This window comes from Castor canadensis, chromosome X, assembly GCF_047511655.1.
Source record: "Castor canadensis chromosome X, mCasCan1.hap1v2, whole genome shotgun sequence".
Classification (NCBI taxonomy): Eukaryota; Metazoa; Chordata; class Mammalia; order Rodentia; family Castoridae; genus Castor; species Castor canadensis.
Genome location: NC_133405.1, coordinates 114462027 through 114480006, shown reverse-complemented (window position 1 = coordinate 114480006; position 17980 = coordinate 114462027). Strand labels below are relative to the sequence as shown.

At 37.7% G+C, this 17980-nt stretch overlaps 1 protein-coding gene across 19 annotated transcripts in view; it reads right to left on the bottom strand.

Moving 5' to 3' along the window:
* Nucleotides 1–17980, bottom strand: part of Dmd (dystrophin) — a 2168746-nt gene that overhangs the window by 93434 nt on the left and 2057332 nt on the right. For all 19 annotated transcript variants that reach the window (XM_074062730.1, XM_074062731.1, XM_074062740.1 and 16 more), the window contains one exon: nt 9922–9996. In XM_074062730.1, coding sequence (XP_073918831.1) covers nt 9922–9996 — 75 coding nt within the window. The remainder of the gene's footprint in view (nt 1–9921; nt 9997–17980) is intronic.

Sequence of the window (17980 nt, the reverse complement as noted above, 5' to 3'; positions counted from 1 at the left end):
TGTGCTTAACTTCCTAAGAGGGCAAGTTTCAAGTGCAAGTCATGAGAACATTTAGAAATGCAGCACACCTGTTCCATTATTGAAGAAATGAATTTCTTCCATGTACCAACATTCCTGACATGTTTCTTCACATATCGAAGGAAGCTATGGTAGTCTGAATTTTTTCTATTATTTTCTTTTTTGTTACTCTGCTTTAATCATTATAAATATTTTGCTTTAGATCCAAGGATATAAAAACAAGTGAGAATTTTTAGACTCACTTTTTTATGAAGAGTCTAATGTACCCATAGATGGAAACAAACAGCAAAATTGCATGCATTTCATTTTATTGGGTCTACTCTTATCTCTGCACAAGTAAATAGGTAATACACAGAACAGAAAATTTCAGAGTATAAATAACTCCAGAGGGGAGCAAGACAATTGCTGTGAAATAACAGGAGCAGAAGAGGACACAGGAGAGAAATACTGTGCAGTGTGCTCTGATAAAACCGGACGTGGTTAAACATAAGAACAATCCATTACAGAAGACTGAGGAACACATTTTCCAAAACAAACATATCAAACAGAATTTTACTTTCGTGGAACAATTTTTTAAAGACCTTTACTTAGGTATACACAGACCATGCTATAGACCTAAAAAGATGTGAGAAAAGAGATAGGGAAAATGTAATTGCCACACAGACATATACTGTTCCAAACAAGTACACTAAAGAATACATGGAAATTTTGGGGTAAATCTTTAAGTATAATAGTTAGCTTTTCTGGAAGCTTCAATAAGCAACCAGCACACAGTTTGATGAAAATATTCTTTTTCCTCAAATTAGGAATTTTCATTTGAAATATATATATATATGTGTGTGTGTGTGTGTGTAAATATATATATAACTCTCTATATATACATATGTGTGCATGCATGTATATACATTCTTTAGTATATTCACTGAGGGATATATTTTTAAAGCTATATAAAAACCTGAGTATTTTAATATGCCCTCTCTCAAAAATATTTTAATAAAAGAGGATGCTATATAGGCTTTGACACCATTGAATAGGACCATGTGGTGCTGTCACATTCCTCTGGGATGTGGGAGTAAGAAAGTGGAGACAGCACAAACATGACTAACTCCCCAGTATCTCTTTGCTGGCCCAAAAGGCAGACAATGAGTTGGGGAGAAAGGACTTAAGAATAAGAATTCCATGTAATTTCCTAAGGCTCCGGTTGTACTGAAACATTTTCTCAATCTTCTAGGTTCAAAGGTTTACTAAGACCTTCATATAGATGCCACAAATAAGCTGAGAAAAGTGTCTTTTGTCTTTTACAGAATCATAGACTTTTAGAACTAGAATGCACCCTTAAAATTATTTTGCAGTTGAGAAAACTGAAACCAGATACAGAGACTATTGTAACTATTATGGCCAAATATCTACATTTTCTGATTTCTCATGGAGGAACATATGGAAAGGCAAAAAAGTGCACAGGAGATGATGTGCTTACTGACTTTGGAGAAAAGGAAACCTCTTCTGCACTCCAAACTAATAATAGTAGGGAAAAGGAGAAGCACCAAAAGTTGCTTAGTGGTGAAAACAGTCTCATGGTGCCCACACAACTCCAAGTTCACAACCTGGATATGTGTGTCAACATATGGCAATGACCAAACAACTGAGTCTATCTGCTGACTCTTTTCTTGCTCAGGGAACAGAAGATGCTTATGAGAAGAGGAGGTTATCATTGATATCATGCCATTCTATGGGCAGCTTTGACTTAAGGATGAAGGACTTTCCAAGTAAATCTTTGTACCACAAGAAAGTCAATGCATTTTTGTGTAACTATTGTACTATGAGGGTTAATTCCAGATGGTCTGGAGTTACCATGAGATGTTTTGCTAAAACATCTACACAGCACAGTGGTCAAAGCAATGAAAAAAAGTGATGTACTGTGGTTGATGTGTAACCATGGGTTACAGGTTATCACCACTGTTTATCGATAACAGTAACAATGATCATTTTTGTCTGGTCTCAGTGAGATCCATGAATGCCACAAGATTTTAAGCTGGCTACATAGGAAGAATGTGTTGAGGTTATGAGCAAGATATAGGAAACCCTAGCTGAAACTTCAATCTATGCTCTTGGGTTTCCAACCCTGTTTTGTGATAACATCAGTAATTCTTGATCCAAGAGACAATTTGTACCTTGGTATGGCTCTTGTAAACAGAGGGCAATTGGATCTACACCTGGCCTCTCTGGATCCTATTCTGTAAGGTAGCCTGTGACTGTGATGCATATCCAGTGTTCAATGTAGTTGGGATACTATATTTTGTTCCTGAAATGAACTGAATTTGTAAACAATGTCATTCAGGTACTGTGAATCCCCTTTAACAACTCAGTTGTCTAACTGCCACCATTAGTGTAGTTAGCATCAGAAACAAAGACTCCTAGCTCACTCTTAGCTAAAAATATGACTAAGATATTATTTAGAAAGAAAAAGATGATTTCATAAAAAGGATGAAAATGAACAGCTGATGGTAGTCACCCAAAGCTACCCTTGGTTTGAAGTAGCACAGGGTTTGAGGTTGGTTACTGCTAATTCAACTTTCAAGTGGAATCTGGGTATGATAGAGCTGCAAACCGATGTTAGGGCTATGAAAATGCAATTCCTTGATTGTGTTAGTAAAAGCTAAAGAGTGAGCAGAAACTCCTTCAGTTGAGCTTCACCCTCTCTGGCCTGCAGGTGGAGTTCTAACCAAAGGAACCTGAGCAACTATCACTTTTGACAAATGGGCTACCTGTGAGACCAATTATAATTTAAAAGATAATCAAAGTGGGGAACTTACAGGTGTTCCCTACTTTGCCACAATTTTCCTTTCGCAGTGCTGGACCTAGTAGTTCCTGCACTGGGCTACAATTTAGACTCAAAGGCTGGTAATATCCAAAACAAGAAACTATGGCCATTAGTTGGAACTTAAGTACAAAGATCAAAGGACGGGATTACCCCTTACCTGTACCTTGCCTAATTGGGGCTGTCATAAACTTTTTGTTGCCTAGGACAGAATAGCCCAATTTCTCTGTACTCCAATCTGAATGATCCCTTACCACTGGAAACAGACTAAAGGGAAGCCTTGGCATGTCTTATTTTGCTACCAGCCAAACCTGGAACAGCCCAGTGGCTGGGCTATTTTACATACTTTGTGTAAACAGAGGGGAAGGGGGAATGAATTAAATTTAGAATGTAACACATATGTTCAGGAAAGCAATGTGAGTAAACTCCCTGTATAGCTATCCTTATCTCAACTAGCAAGCACCCTTGGTCCTTCCTATTATTGCTTATACTCTCTCTTCAACAAAATTAGAGATAAGGGCAAAATAGTTTCTGTCTGGTAGCGATGACCCAAACATTGTATGCACATATGAATAAAAGAAATTAAAAAAAAAAGAAGATTCCTTATGAAGGAACTGCTAAAAAAAAAAGTAATAGCAAATAATAAAGGTGAGATTGTTGCTGAAGGGAAGGAAGCCACCAGGTAGATGTCTTGAATGGAGAAATCTAACATAATGTTGGTGTCTATAAGAATAAAATGTTCCCTTTGCTTTGACTCACATGCTCTTTGGGGTGCACTTTAGGGTGAAGGACTCTGCTAAAGTTTCCTCCCCCTTTTTAAAGAGGCAAGAAGTGAGAAAGACAGTTGGTCAACCTATTGAGCACAATGGATGAAGAGATAAAAATTTTGACTGTGACTATGACTCCAAGGGGCAATAATAATGTGGTTCTTTTTTTTTTGCAGAATATATCTGTTATTAAGCATCTGTGATAGAAAGTACTCCAAGGATTTATAACAATCTGAATGAACACTGTGGCCATTAACTATGACTATGAATATTTAAGAAAGGTGTTGGGTATATGGTAACAGGTTATGCTGGATGTCTCATTTGTCATAATATTTTACATTTAAAAAAAAGCTTTCTGACTCATTTCTGTGTGTGAAGAGCTGTAAGTGGGTAGAAGAATAAATTGGAACACTTGGATCATCAGAGACAATTAAGTTTAACTTGGTAGATCAACTTTTCTAAAATTGAAAAGCCAGAGATTTGATATGAATGGTTATGGAAATTTCTACAGCATACTCAAACCACAGTCCATTCATATGCTTTTTAGCCTGGAAGACAAGATTTTTGTGTCTGAAATTTATTTCCTAGTTAAATTAATGCTAGCTCTCAACAGCAACAATGGGACCACTTGAAATAAAAGAAACTTGGGAAAATCAGAAGCTGGGTTAGGAATATCTGGTTAGCTAAACTTTGCTTTGAATGGGAAAAGATAAAGTGATTTTAAAAAGACCTCCTGGTGGAAGAAGAACTCTTTGAGAGCATCCAATTTTAGGAATAAGGACTCATCCTTAGAATAACTGGGAAATGGAACCAATGATTAGTGGAGAATGGAACCCACAAGGTGTTGCTTAACAGCTCAGCATCATGACTGAGGGCCAACTCACAGACACTGGAAACATTTTAAACAGGACTACAGTATTTGCCCTCTCTTTGGAGCACCAATATCTGTCAATCATCATAAACTGAGAAAATCAGTTTGGCTATGTCCTCAAAATGTTTTTAATTCTGAAATAACAGAGACATGGCCAAAAAGAGACATGAAAAGTAATACATGGTATGTGGAAAAATAATTTTTGTAAGAGAGGGACAAAATAATTGTACTGCCTCTGAGGACCCCTTGTTTTGAGGCAGCCTGTGGCTGTGGAGCCACACCCTGCTTTTAATGCAGTTGTATTGTGGCCATTTCTGTCAATAGACTGCAGATGTGTGAGCTGTTATTGGGGGTCCTAAGAATCTTTGTTAGCAACCAAATCCTATCAACTGCCTTCTTTAGCCACCACTAGTGCACCACCAAAAGGCAAAGTCCATTTACTCAGAAGAGAGCACATGTTTCACCTGGTTTGTCATACTGAAGGTGAGTCCAAAAAATTTCAACTTAATTCAGACAATTCTAGGTTGGACCAAATGTCTATAATGTGTGATTTAGTTGCTAAACAGGGGCAGATTATTTTCAATTTCTTGTTGCATGCAGAATATCTGTCACATTTATCAACTGTAGTATATTTAGCCCTATGATTTGGGCTCTTTCCAATCCCCCCACACTAATAAACTGAATATACTTGCTTTTTTAAATGCATTTTTACTTCTGCTCTTAAAAGATAGCTATAGTTTTAATTTTAGAAGCCACATACTAATTGAATGTCATGAGAACCACACAAGAAGAAAAAGCTTATATGGTCTTCATAACTTTCACCAGGGTATCAGCCATATGGATCAGCTTATAAATCCTTACCAAGGTTTTCTTTGTCTCTTCTTCTCTATTGAGTTGAATTTTCACTCACAGTGTGTTGAAAGGCACTATGGAGTCATGTCACATTAAAATGATTACAAACTGAGGATGTTATAGACCAATGGTGATACTCTCTATAGTGGATTAAATTGTGTTACTTGGTTTCCTGCAATATTGAAACTTTGATAGGGAAGTGAAAAAAATAAGATCAAGTACTTAATGGAGATGGCAGTGCATATTTATTTTCTAAGGAATCTGTAATTCAAACTCTTCACTGGCATCTGGAAATCACTGAGATAACATCATTAATTTCCATTAATGTAAGAGTTAGTAGAAGCAGACCTTAGTAGGAAAAGCCAGGCCAGGGCAAGTTTTATTTGCCTATTCCACAGACAACAGCTCTTTATCATGGTTTTGCAGGCATAGAAATGACAAAAGCCTGAAGAAATTCTTAGGTCACCTATTGAAAAGTTACTAAGAAATTGGACCACACATGTTTCCTCTATATTCTTACTGTACACAGCACACTGGCATTCTTGAGAATTCAATACTTAATTTAGATAAATACACCCTAAGTTTGCTATAGTTGAATTTTTTTTCAAATATAGGAAAAGTTGCACTCCAAAAGGAAATGCTTGAGAATTTCGAATCTGTTTAAAAGTGAAATTTTAAAGAAATCATTCTACATTCAGAAGTTAACTTTATTAAAAGGCTGTCACCTCAAATGGCCAACATTTTTTACAATATCAAATTCGCCATTTTCTCAATGTTTATCAGAAATTTTAACACAAATTGAAATGATAAACTACAAAAGACATGTGAATTTGGTGGGGGTAGGATGGAGTTTGAACTCAGGACTTCACACTTACAAAGCAGGCACTCTACTGCTTGAGCCACCACACCTCCAGTCCATTTTGCTCTGAGTTAATTTGGAGATAGGGTCTCACAAACTATCTGCACCAGGTGGCCTCATACCGCAGTACTCCCTATCTCAGCCTCCCAATTAGCTAGGACTACAGGCATGAGCCACCAGGCACCTGATGTAAATACAATTTTTGACAGGAAAACTGAGTACTGACTAGATACAGGGTTACAAGAAATGGTGCAGAAAGGTTCAGTCATCATAAGACATTATAAACATTTCCATCTAATCTATTTCTGAGCTTTTTTATATTATAACCTGCAACAGCTGGGGATCTCTTTTGAACTTTAGGATCCTATAGGCATATCCTATAGCACTTTATAATAACCAGTTCATAATTCCCCTTTATCAAAAGAAAGCAGCACCTCTGGGATGAGGCAGGGCTATGAGAAGAAAAACAGAAGACTTTCTTCATCCAGCCCCATGACTCCACCCCACCCCAAATTGCTTTGTGCCCACTCTGGTACATTAGCAGATCCCTAAGGAAATCCTAGGCCTGAGGAGCTTTTATAAATCACTTAAACTTGGCAGCTATATAACTGAACAAATGGTAACTTCAGGCTATAAGCTCTCAAGGAAATGGAAACCTCCCCTGACTTTCACTCATACATTCATTCCATGCAAATAAATTGAGCACTACTCTGTGTCCCATTTTGTGTTAAGCACTGAGAATATCATTAAGAGTAAAGGCCTATACCCCCTCCTTTCAAATAACTTCATTATAGAACATTCCTGTTTCCACGTAAAAACCACGTACCAGTGATTCCTTGACTACCTTACTGCCTGCCCCTGAAGATCTCCTAGCTGAACTCCTTCATAAAGACATGGTGGCCAAAGTTCATGGACTTTGTCTCTTCCCCAGTTCTGGCTCCAATTTGGGGACAATTTCTGCATTGGCATGGGTGACTCATGCATCACTCTAGCCTCTCAGTTCCTTAACACAGACATTCACACCTAGTCCACCTTGCCACCAACTCAAATGGTCATATCCCAGACCTAATCATGTGGAACTGGGCCACTTTGAAATAATGCTCCCTGATACTTAACTTCTTGGCCTTCAGGTCCTTCACTATCTCTTCTACCTCCCCTGAACACTTTGCCTCTTAATCCCTCTACTTCCTAATTAAAGATTCCTCCTAAATTCATAGCTTCTCCTGCCCATTGTGAACTTGACAGCCAGCATTCCAACCACTCTCAAATCTTCACTTCCCTTGCCCAGCAGTCATCTGCCTATTCTGGGACAGAGCATTCAGCTTCTGATTCCTGCATGTACATGGAGAAATACTGAGCCCCTGCAGATTGGCACTACTGTAAAACACTCAACTCACTCTGCATTCCATAATGTTGGTTTTCAATGTAGCCCTCTCTCTTTCTCTCTATAAGCCCAGCCTCAAGTTTATCACCTCCTACTGTTAAAGGGGTCTCCTCTAACTCCACATAAACCACAGATGGGCATCACTCACCTTCATTACCAAGATTCTTAGTTGCCTAGATTTGCATGCACATCCTTCCCTATGCTCCACCCACTAAAGTAGGAAATAGGTATCTCTTCCCTCTCTGGCCCTGGATCACCTGCCCATGTCTTGAATATTTTATCATCTCCTCTTGAGCTAACAATTTTAATTTCACTGTCTTCTTCCCTCATTCTTATAAATATACTCAAGTATCTCATTAACTCCTCAGGCCCCTCCAGATAGTTACCACCCCTCCTCCCTCCCTTTCCCAACTAAAATTCCTCCAAGATTGGTCCATACCAACCATCTCTACATTCCCACTCTCTATTCATTCGATTTTAAGCTCACTACAGTACCTCCACCAAGCCTCTAAAATCTCACCAAAGTTATTAAGAACCTCTCTGTTGCTAAATCCAATGGGCAGCATCTCCAATTTCAACCTGATGTTCCAGTAACATCACACCATAGTGACAGGTCCCTTCCTTCGTCCCATGCAGTCATACTACAACCTCTTGGGAATTTCCTTCTCCCCTACTAACCATTCCTTTGTAGGCTGTCCATCCTCTGTCCCAAATAATGGTTTTATTTCCTCTCTGTCTCTATTCTCCCTGAGCCATCTCATCCCCTCCATAGTTGGTTACAAGCAGTATCTACTTGATGATTCCTAAATATCATAGCCATGTTTCTCCTGAGTACCAGAGCTTCATACCAACTCAGCCAGTCAAATCCAACATGCATGGGGCAGCCCAAGCCAAGAACCTACATGTCTTCTTTGAGTCTGCTTCATACCAAATAAATCACTAAGGCCTAGCAAACCCACCTCCTAAATATCTCTAAATACTTTCCACTTATTTCCATTCCTACTTTGCTAACTCAGGCCACCATATTGTTGGCTTAGGCTTCTGCAACAGGCTTCTTTCCTGTCACCAGCACAATCCCTCAACCCATGCTTTATTTTATAGCCAGAATGATTTTTCTAAATGAAAATCTGATCATGTCATCCTCTTGCCAAAATCTCTTGAATGGCTCCCCATTGACCTCTAAATTCTTTAACTTGGGTTGAAAAAGCCTTTCACAATCTGCCTCCTGCTTCTCTCTCCAGCCTAGTATTTCACAATAGCCCTCCTTGGAATTCTGTGCTTTAGTCATGCAGAAGTATTTCCAGTTCCTGAGTGCATCACACTTTCTTTTTTTTTAGATGTGGTAAATTTATTTGTCTCCTCACTAGATCTGATTCAATTTGCATCACACTTTCTTTGGGCTCCAGGCCTCAGAACTTAGTCTTCCTTCTGACTAGAACATTCTTCCTCTACTTACCCTTCTAGGCTCACCTAGTTTATATCACCTGATCAAGCAAACTCTTCTGACTCTCACCACACATAGCTAGCCCTTCACATAGTACCCCATTCTTCCACTGTCACAGAACTAAATACATGACATTGAAATTGTCTCTTTCAGTGCTCCTCAGTGCCTCAACCTGAAAACAGAGACAGTATCACTTTATGCTTTTACCGACTGTGGACATTCTTGATGACCTTTGCCTGAGTCTCCAGCTCTTATACATACCCTGTGCATACCTCATTAGACTGTAGTTTCCTTATGGTCAGGGGCTATGCTTGTCTATTTCATGGACAAATCATCAACTCATATAGACACTCAAACAATATTAGACCAAAATTCATTTTATTGATAACAGACCTGCATAACACTTCAGGATATTCCCATAGATATATGATTTTAAAAAAAGAAAATCCAGTCATCTTTCCTCTATCACAGCATTCATTTGAACTTAGCATTCAAAAAAATAAACCACACACATCACACACACATCTGTGAACTTGGTTTTGATAAGACAGTCATAATCTTCTAATACTAAATACCTTTTGTAAAAAGAAGCAAAGATAGAATGGGGAAATAACTCAAGTTTTGTAAACATAATTATGGATGTCAGTGCCATTCATTGGGAAACAAAAATTATCATTATTTTATCAATTTAACATCAGTAATTAAAGAATACTCACAGGGATAATTCTAATATGACAAAACAGCATAAATAGATACTAGACCCAAGATAATTTAAAGACTGAATTCTGTGTTGCTCTAATAAGACTTATATAAGCTATTCTACCCTTGTTCAAGTAAAAATCCCCTCAATCCACTTTTTCTAAGCAAAGAAAAAATATGAAGATCTTCAAGTATTGGTTAATACTTACAGCAAAGAGCCTTCTGTAGTCTTCGGAGCTTCATGGCAGTCCTATAAGCTGAGAACCTGACATTGTTCAGGTCAGCTGAAAGAGGGAAAGAAAGGTCATTTGTCATTGCATTAGAAAGCACAGACAAAAACCCCCAATGATTTCCCAATACAAAAATAGGCTATAAAAAAATCTTGTGTCTATGTTTCCAAGCTTTGGGAGGTGAAATTCTGTTGATTTGAGGGGAAGAAAAAAAATAATCCTTTTGGCCTTTGACAATCAGGAAAGCTAAATTCTGTGAGAGACTACAGCAGCAGAGCCTGCAGGCATTCATGTAGTCCTTGTTCCCAAGAAGGAAAAGGAGGCCAGGTACTGTTTTCTTTTTAGACTGTGATCTGGATCTACTGTAGTGAGTCTTTGCTCCACAAGATGAATGAGAACAAGGAATACATTACTGAAATAGCTATAAGAAATTAGCAAGCAATCAAATACCAGTATTACAACAACTTGTTCTGGTTACAAAAGGTATACGTGTTTATTGTGGAAAATGTAGAAATTAAAGGAAAATATAAAATTAAGTAAACAAATCACCAATAATCCCATAACTGAAAGATATGTACTATTAACACTGTGAACTTTTTTTTTTTTTAAGACAGAGTCTTGCTATGTAGCCTGGGCTGGCCTTGAACTTACTATATAGCCTAGACTGGTCTTGACCTTACTATATAGCACAGGCTGTCCATGAACTAAAAATTTTCCTTCCTCTGCCTCCTGAGTACATATTTCAGCATATTTTTACATGGGGGTGTATGTGTGTTAAAATACAGTTGGGACTAAAATCAACTTAAAATTTTCCTTATTTTTATAAATTTGATAAAATTGTATATATTTATCATGCACAAATGATGTTTTGAGATGTACGTATACATAAAGGAATGCTTAAGTCTTGCTAATTAAAGTGTATTACATCCACAGCTATCATTTTTATAGTAAGAATACTTAACATCCATTCTCTTAGTATTTTCAAGAATACAATACATCATCATTAGCTACAGTTACCAGACTATAGAATAGATTTCTTGAACTTATTCTGCTTATTGTAATTTTGCATTATTGGTCAACAACTACCATTATACTCTAAGGTATAATTCTAATATTCACCACAGAGCAACAACTAAATAATTTATTCTACTGTTTTCTACAGTCATTTGTCTATCAAGCCTCAATGCTAGTCATCTAGTACAAAGCTATATTCAGATACAGTCTGCACAAGCTTTGATATACACATGACTACATTGCTTTTCTAGTGTTTCTATGTATGTCTGTTTCAGAAACCCAGCTCCAAAAAGCTCCTTGTACATAAGAACCTTGCCACCTACTTCTGTCCTATTTCCCAGCTACTTAATATATAACTGCTCTCTGAAAAAGTAGTTTCAATACAGCGAGGGACTGACAGATTGAATGAACAAAAAAATGAAGAAAATTTAATGACAAATAATCAAATGGCACTCATACATGGTGAGACCAATTCTAATGAGGTATTAGGAAAGGGCAATAGTTTAATCCATATCCAAGTCACTTGGGTCAACATTATTAGCTTTATGGCTTTTGCAGACACAATATGTAAAATCCTGAATTTAAATCAGGGAGGAGAAAACAATGTCTATCATTTATTTTAAACCAGTCAGCATTAATTTTTTTAAGTGGCAATATCAAATAATGGCAAGGATATGGAACACAAACGTTGCTGGTAGGAATGCAAAACAGTATAACTTCAGAAACTCAGTTTAGCAGTTTCTCATAAAATCAAATATACATTTATCTTATGATTCAAATATTCTATTCCTAAATATTTAAACAAAAGAAATCAAAAGACATGTTCGCAAAAGATGTATGCATGGAGATCCACAAAAGCTTTATTCATACTAGCCCAAAACTAGAAACAAACCAATAGGGTAGTGGATAAACAAATTATGGTAGTCATACAATGAAAAGGAACTAACTATTGATAATGCAACAATATAAATCAATCTGAAAAACACTAACCTGGATATTCCATTTATATGAAATTTTAGAAAAAGCAAACTCATAGGACAGATAATACATAGCCTGGGGTGAGGTAGGGGTGGGTAACCAAACATAACAGAACACAAGGGTATTTTCTAGGTGACTGAAATAGGTATTTTGATTGGTGAGTGGTTGCATGAGTGTATGCATTTGTCAAAACTCAAACTATATCCTTAAAATAGAAGCATTTTATGGTGCTTAAATTATGCTTTAATAAAGTAAATTCTAAAAGTTTAAACAGTTGTCTTAATCAGGAATGCATACACCAGGGATAGTTGGCTAGTAATTAATCAAAAAGCCTCACTCCAGAAATGGCCACTATAAGTACTTCAGTTATATTTAGCCATTACACCAGGGGTTTCATTAATTATCCTAATTAATGTTAAAGGAGCTTGTGTTGGTGACGTTAGTAGTCAGCAAAATATGAAGATTTTTGAAAACATTCACCGACTTTATGTTAACAGGGTTTAAGAGGAATGTAGCAGGTCATACAGTTTTAGACATTGAGCCCGAGGCTGGATTCCAAACAGTTCAACTCAGCCTCAATGGATTCCCAGTTGCCTGAATTCAATAAAATGATTGACAGAATCCTTGTTGTGAGATCAATCGTTCTCAAACTTAAGTATACATATAAATCACCAGAAAGAACAGTTCCAAAATACAAATATCCTAGGCCCCAATCTCAGATTTCCTGATTCAGTAGGTCTGGGAAAGGCTTGAGAATCTGCACTTCTAACAAGTTTCCAGGTAAGCTGATGCTACTGGTCCAAGGACCACATTTTGAAAACCACTGTGGTGATGAAAGTCTGGCCCGCTGTGAACCACTAAAACAGGCAGAGATGTAATTTCATTATGCCTCTGGTATTATAGGCTTTAAGATTATTATGTGCCCACTGGCTAATAAATGTTTGTATGTGACAGAGCTTATTCTGAGACCGGCAGCCCTTAGCTACTTCCAGCTTGTCCTTCATTCTCTCTGCAATAGTCGGGGATCTTCCTTTGTCTCTTTTCCCCAGTCATCATTGCTCAACTTTCTGGGTGCTTTCAATTGACTCATGGTAAGAGTTGTCTTCTGGCATTAATCCACACACACACACACAAAAAAAAAACCCATTCCTTTCCTCCCCTCCATAGGGATGTAACACCATTCACCAGTACAATCAGACTTTCCCTATCTTGCTAGCATGGCATTCTTTCACACACATTCATAACTAAGTCCCTTAGGTGCTCTATAAAATAAGCAATGTAGACACCCAGAAATGCACTTTTGGTCAAATACAGATCAATTTTCTCTTAACAAGAGCTGACAGCAGTTTCTAAGATATGAGCTTCTAACCCCAATTTTCTTATTCATTTGCTTACACAAAAGTGTTGAGTATGAGCTATGTGCCAACCAAACATCTTGGTAAAAGATACTGGCTCAGGGTTTCTCTTCTTTTCCCTTTCTTTCTAATCCTCCTTTTCAACTGTGTCTTAACTTACTGCCATAGTTTCCTCCTATCTTCCTTCTTTTGTACAAACAAGGACCCTCTCTTATGACCCCAATTCACCTCCCCTTTCAAATTTTCCTGATTCTATTCAGAATTCAGAACAAATGGTCCAAATGAGGTCAGATACTCCATCCAACTCTCACAGTTAGAATCAAAAATTGGCAAATTCCAGGAACTAGAGATCCAAATGGGAGAGTCAAGGATGCTCTGATTCGTTCAGGGCATGAATCACTGTGGAACAGTATCAAGAGACAAGCATCTGGGATATTCCTGCTCTAGCAGTGCTCTCAGCTTCCCTAAAGCAGTTCAAACTTTCTTCTCCTCCAAATCCTTCTAATTATGACACATTCTGCCTCTAAAATCCTCCTTGACACCCTTATATCCAACACACTGCAAAGAACAAACTTCCTGCCATCACTTTTCTAAGCACCATAGTCCATCCTGTTTGCATTGTTTGAGTCTACAAGTGCTGCCAGGAATCTGTACCAACCCCATCCCCCCTTGTCAGGCTTCTGGGTTATAGCTGTAAGAGATATGTCTGGTTGTGAAAGTATGTAGGATGCACACAGAAATTTTATGATGGGATACAGCTGCAAACAATGTGATGCTGTCCTGGGCTGAAGCTTGAGATGACTGAGTAGAGAAAATATGCACACAGTTGAAGAATGCTAAGCCCCTCATTCCCATGTTGATGGGAAGCTGCCTTCCATTTTCCCCCGGAGCTGCCTTTCCAGAACTCATATCCAAGTGGTAATGAGCTCAATAGCTCTCACTGCCGGAACTCAAGAGAAGTAGAACTATCCAAGAAACAAGTTATACCATGTTTCCATGGCAGTGGGTAGAAAGCACACTTCAGAAGGATAAAAATGCTGATACTGTACATTCCTCTTACTAGCTTGTATTATTTTATTTGAGGCTGGTTCTAGCCTAGAAATATAGAAAATCAAGAAACACAAGGAACAAGGGCAAATATCAAGCCATCTGCCTTCTCAAGTTGAATAACCACCTACTGAAATGGTGGCCCATTCACTGACCTTTCATTCTGAAACAGAAAACAAGTAATAGGTTATTCTGCCCCTTTGTTTAGCCTATGAACTTCTCTTTGGTAAATATTTTTGCTTTATAGTTTTTGCTTTCACTCTGTGGTAGGTGGTAGTGGAAAGCAAGCATCCAAGGCATCAGAAAAGAACAACTGATCAAGTTCTGGTCACAAATTTACACAGGTTGGACATACTCTTGCAAAAAATAGTGGAAAGCAGCTTAGCATAGTAAAGTCATGGGAAAATATAGAAGATATTATAGAAAGAAAACACTAAGCTCCTTCATTTCAATTTTACAGCTGGTTTCTACCTTTTAATAATGCTGCCAAAGACATGTGCCAGTGGCTCATGCCTGTAATCCTAGCTACTTGGGAGGCTGAGATCAGGACTGTGGTTCAAGGCTAGTCCTAACAAGTAGTTCATGAGATCCTATCTTGAAAATACCAAACAGGGCTGGTAGAGTGGCTCAGGTGGTAGAGTGACTGCCTAACAAGCATGAGGCCCTGAGTTCAAACTCCAGTACCACCAAAAATAATAATACTGCCAAAATCCAGCCTCTATGACAGAACTGACATCTTTAATTTAAAACAAGCAGTGTTAGCCGGGTGCTGGTGGCTCATGTCTATAATCCTAGCTACTCAGGAGACATTAATCAGGAAGATCGCAGTTCGAAGCCAGCCCAGGCAAATAGTTTGTGAGACCCTATCTCAAAAAAACCCATCACAAAAAAGGGCTGGTAGCATGGCTGAAGATGGTGTTCCATCTTCACAGTACCACAAAAATAAATAAAAATAAAACAAGTAGTGTTTGAGTCCAGCTTTCCAATGGCTGTAGAGACTTAAAGTTTCAGTATGCTTATCTATTAAGTAGAAAGAATGATAATGATAATGACTTCATAAATTTAATGAGTGGAAAGTGTTGTATGGCTAAAGATTATTCCATCTCATAAATCAGTGTTGTGGTCTTTGTATTTTCCTACCAACTCTATTTCCCAGAAGAAATTTCATTCAAATATCCCAGGTAATCATGAGTGAAAAATAAAATTGAGAGGAAGTATGATATTTTTTGGCAGAGTTCCAAATTCAGTACTTGGCAATCAATGTACATTAAATTGCTACTATATGTCTATTTAAATAATTTCCCAAACTTTCCAAAGAAGACAAAACAAGGTAGCCCAACCCCCCCGCCATATTCCTCCTATTTTAGGCAAGCGGCAGACTTTAAAATATATCATTCCCCAGGCTCGTGCTTCCTAGAATGTTCTGATGACTTTTCACATAACAAATATTATTTTCACCAGTTCAAACTCATTAGACTGGACAAGAACCATGGGTCTTTAATAAGGCTTTAGATAAGCCAAGTAATAATCAAATCTGTCTTAAAAAGCAAATTAAGTGAAGATGTCTAGGCTACAGAATTAGAACTACAGGAAACTCTTGAAGGACAGACCAAGAATTCTAGAACACACCTTTCAAGAATTAGCAGAGAAGAGGAACATTAACACATCATACTTTGTCCTACAATTTTTTAGATATATTTGAGGTCTTTTAAAATCTGAACTCATTAAAACCTCATCATTGACATAAAGCTTTACATAAATGGGAAAAAATAAACCCATACATGGATGAATAGGAATTACGCATACATACTTGCAGAAAGCCCAGTCTATGAATTTATAATTACTGTGAGTTGCTTCCAGATGTGAAACACTATTACTCATTTGCTATCAGTGACTTTCCATAATCCTTCTAATAAAATAAGTATCAAGTGGGGGTACAAAATGTGGAAGACTTAGAATTGAGTTACAGGAAAAGAGGTTCTAAACAAACAAACAAAAAGATTAAGCAGTGCAACTATGAAATAAAAGCTAGCCAAATTCCTGGCTGTGGATTGTTCAAGGACTTTCTGGCTCCTTCCTCTTGCTTGGCCTTCCTCAGCACAATCTCACCACTTCTTAGCAACACTGTAATAGCAAAAGAGTTGAAATTCAAATGCTCATTGTTAGCTACTCTGGTAAAAGATTTGGAGAGAGAGCAGCTTCTGTAACAAACAGTCAATATAAATTTTTGGGGGGCATGGGGGGGGAGACTGTGCATCTTATGGACCATTTCTGGGTGCTGACCAGATAACAGAGTTGACTCACAGAGACACGGCTGTGCCATATTCCCATTACTCAGACTTCAAATCAAGAAGAAACTGAGCTCTATTTCCTAGAAAAAAATAATACACACATACACTCTAAGGATGATTATGGGCACATGGATGGCTTTTAAAAAGCTATAAAAGGAGTTTTACTTAAAGAGTTTTTATTAAACAGTTATTTCATAATATATTTAAATATTTATTTGGTTTTGGTTTTTTAAGCCAGAGTCTTGCTATATAGCCAATGCTGGCCTCCAACTCACAATCCTCCTGGTGCAGCATCCTGAGTAGTGATATTACAGGGGTGTGCTATGACCCCCTATATAGTATATCTTTTAGCATAAAAATAATTTTTAAATAATATCACCAGTATTAGTTCAAATATGCTTACATATTTAAACTAATACTGATTATTTTTAAAACTCCAGGGATTTTATTTTACGTTTTATTTCATTTCATTTTTTGAGATAGGGTCTCTCTATGTTTCCCAGGCTGGCCTCAAACTCACAATCCTCCTACCTTAGCCTCCTGAGTGCTGGGATTATAAGCATCTGTAACCATATGCAGCTATATTACATTTTAATATAATAAAAATAATTTTAAAATATCATCAGTAAAGTGTTTATGTTATGTATTTAAAATAATAGATAAAACTGCTTTGTAGCATTTTACTGATTTTTTGAGACAGGGTCTTGCTATGTGACTCAGGTTAGCCTGGAACTCCCTATGTAGCCCAGACCAATCTAAAACTCATAATCCTCTTGCTTCAGCCTCTGTCTGAGTGCTAGGATTATAGTCACGCACCACCATGCCCTGCCACTCTGGATATTATACAGCTTTTTAAAAAGATTCATCTATCTACAATCCTTTTGTCAATCCTTTCTTCCATAGTTATCGAGCAAGTACTATGTGCCAAGAACCATGCCATGAATATGGCAAACACTGGTAACCCAAACAGGACTCTGTCCTCTTTGAGTCTGCAGTCTAGTGAAGGATAGTAATCAAATATTCATGTGCACTATAGGAAAAGAGTGAAGGAAATACATAGGAAGAGATGAGACTGTCCACATAGAGAAACATACGTTGGGCAGGCTTTTCTGAGAAAGTAAAGCTGACACAAAGACATAAAGGATGATGGGAGTGAGCCAGGTGGGCAGAGCACAGCAGGTAATAGTTCAGTATGTACTAAAATAGCTTTGAAGCAGAGAAGAACAAAGGCCATTAGGAATCCTAAAAAGGCCAATATTGCTGCAATCTCTAGAGTGAGCAGGAAGAGAGACCCCAGTAAGGTCTGACATGTATGCAGGGGAAAGCTTACGGCAGAGCCCTGCTCATCACGTT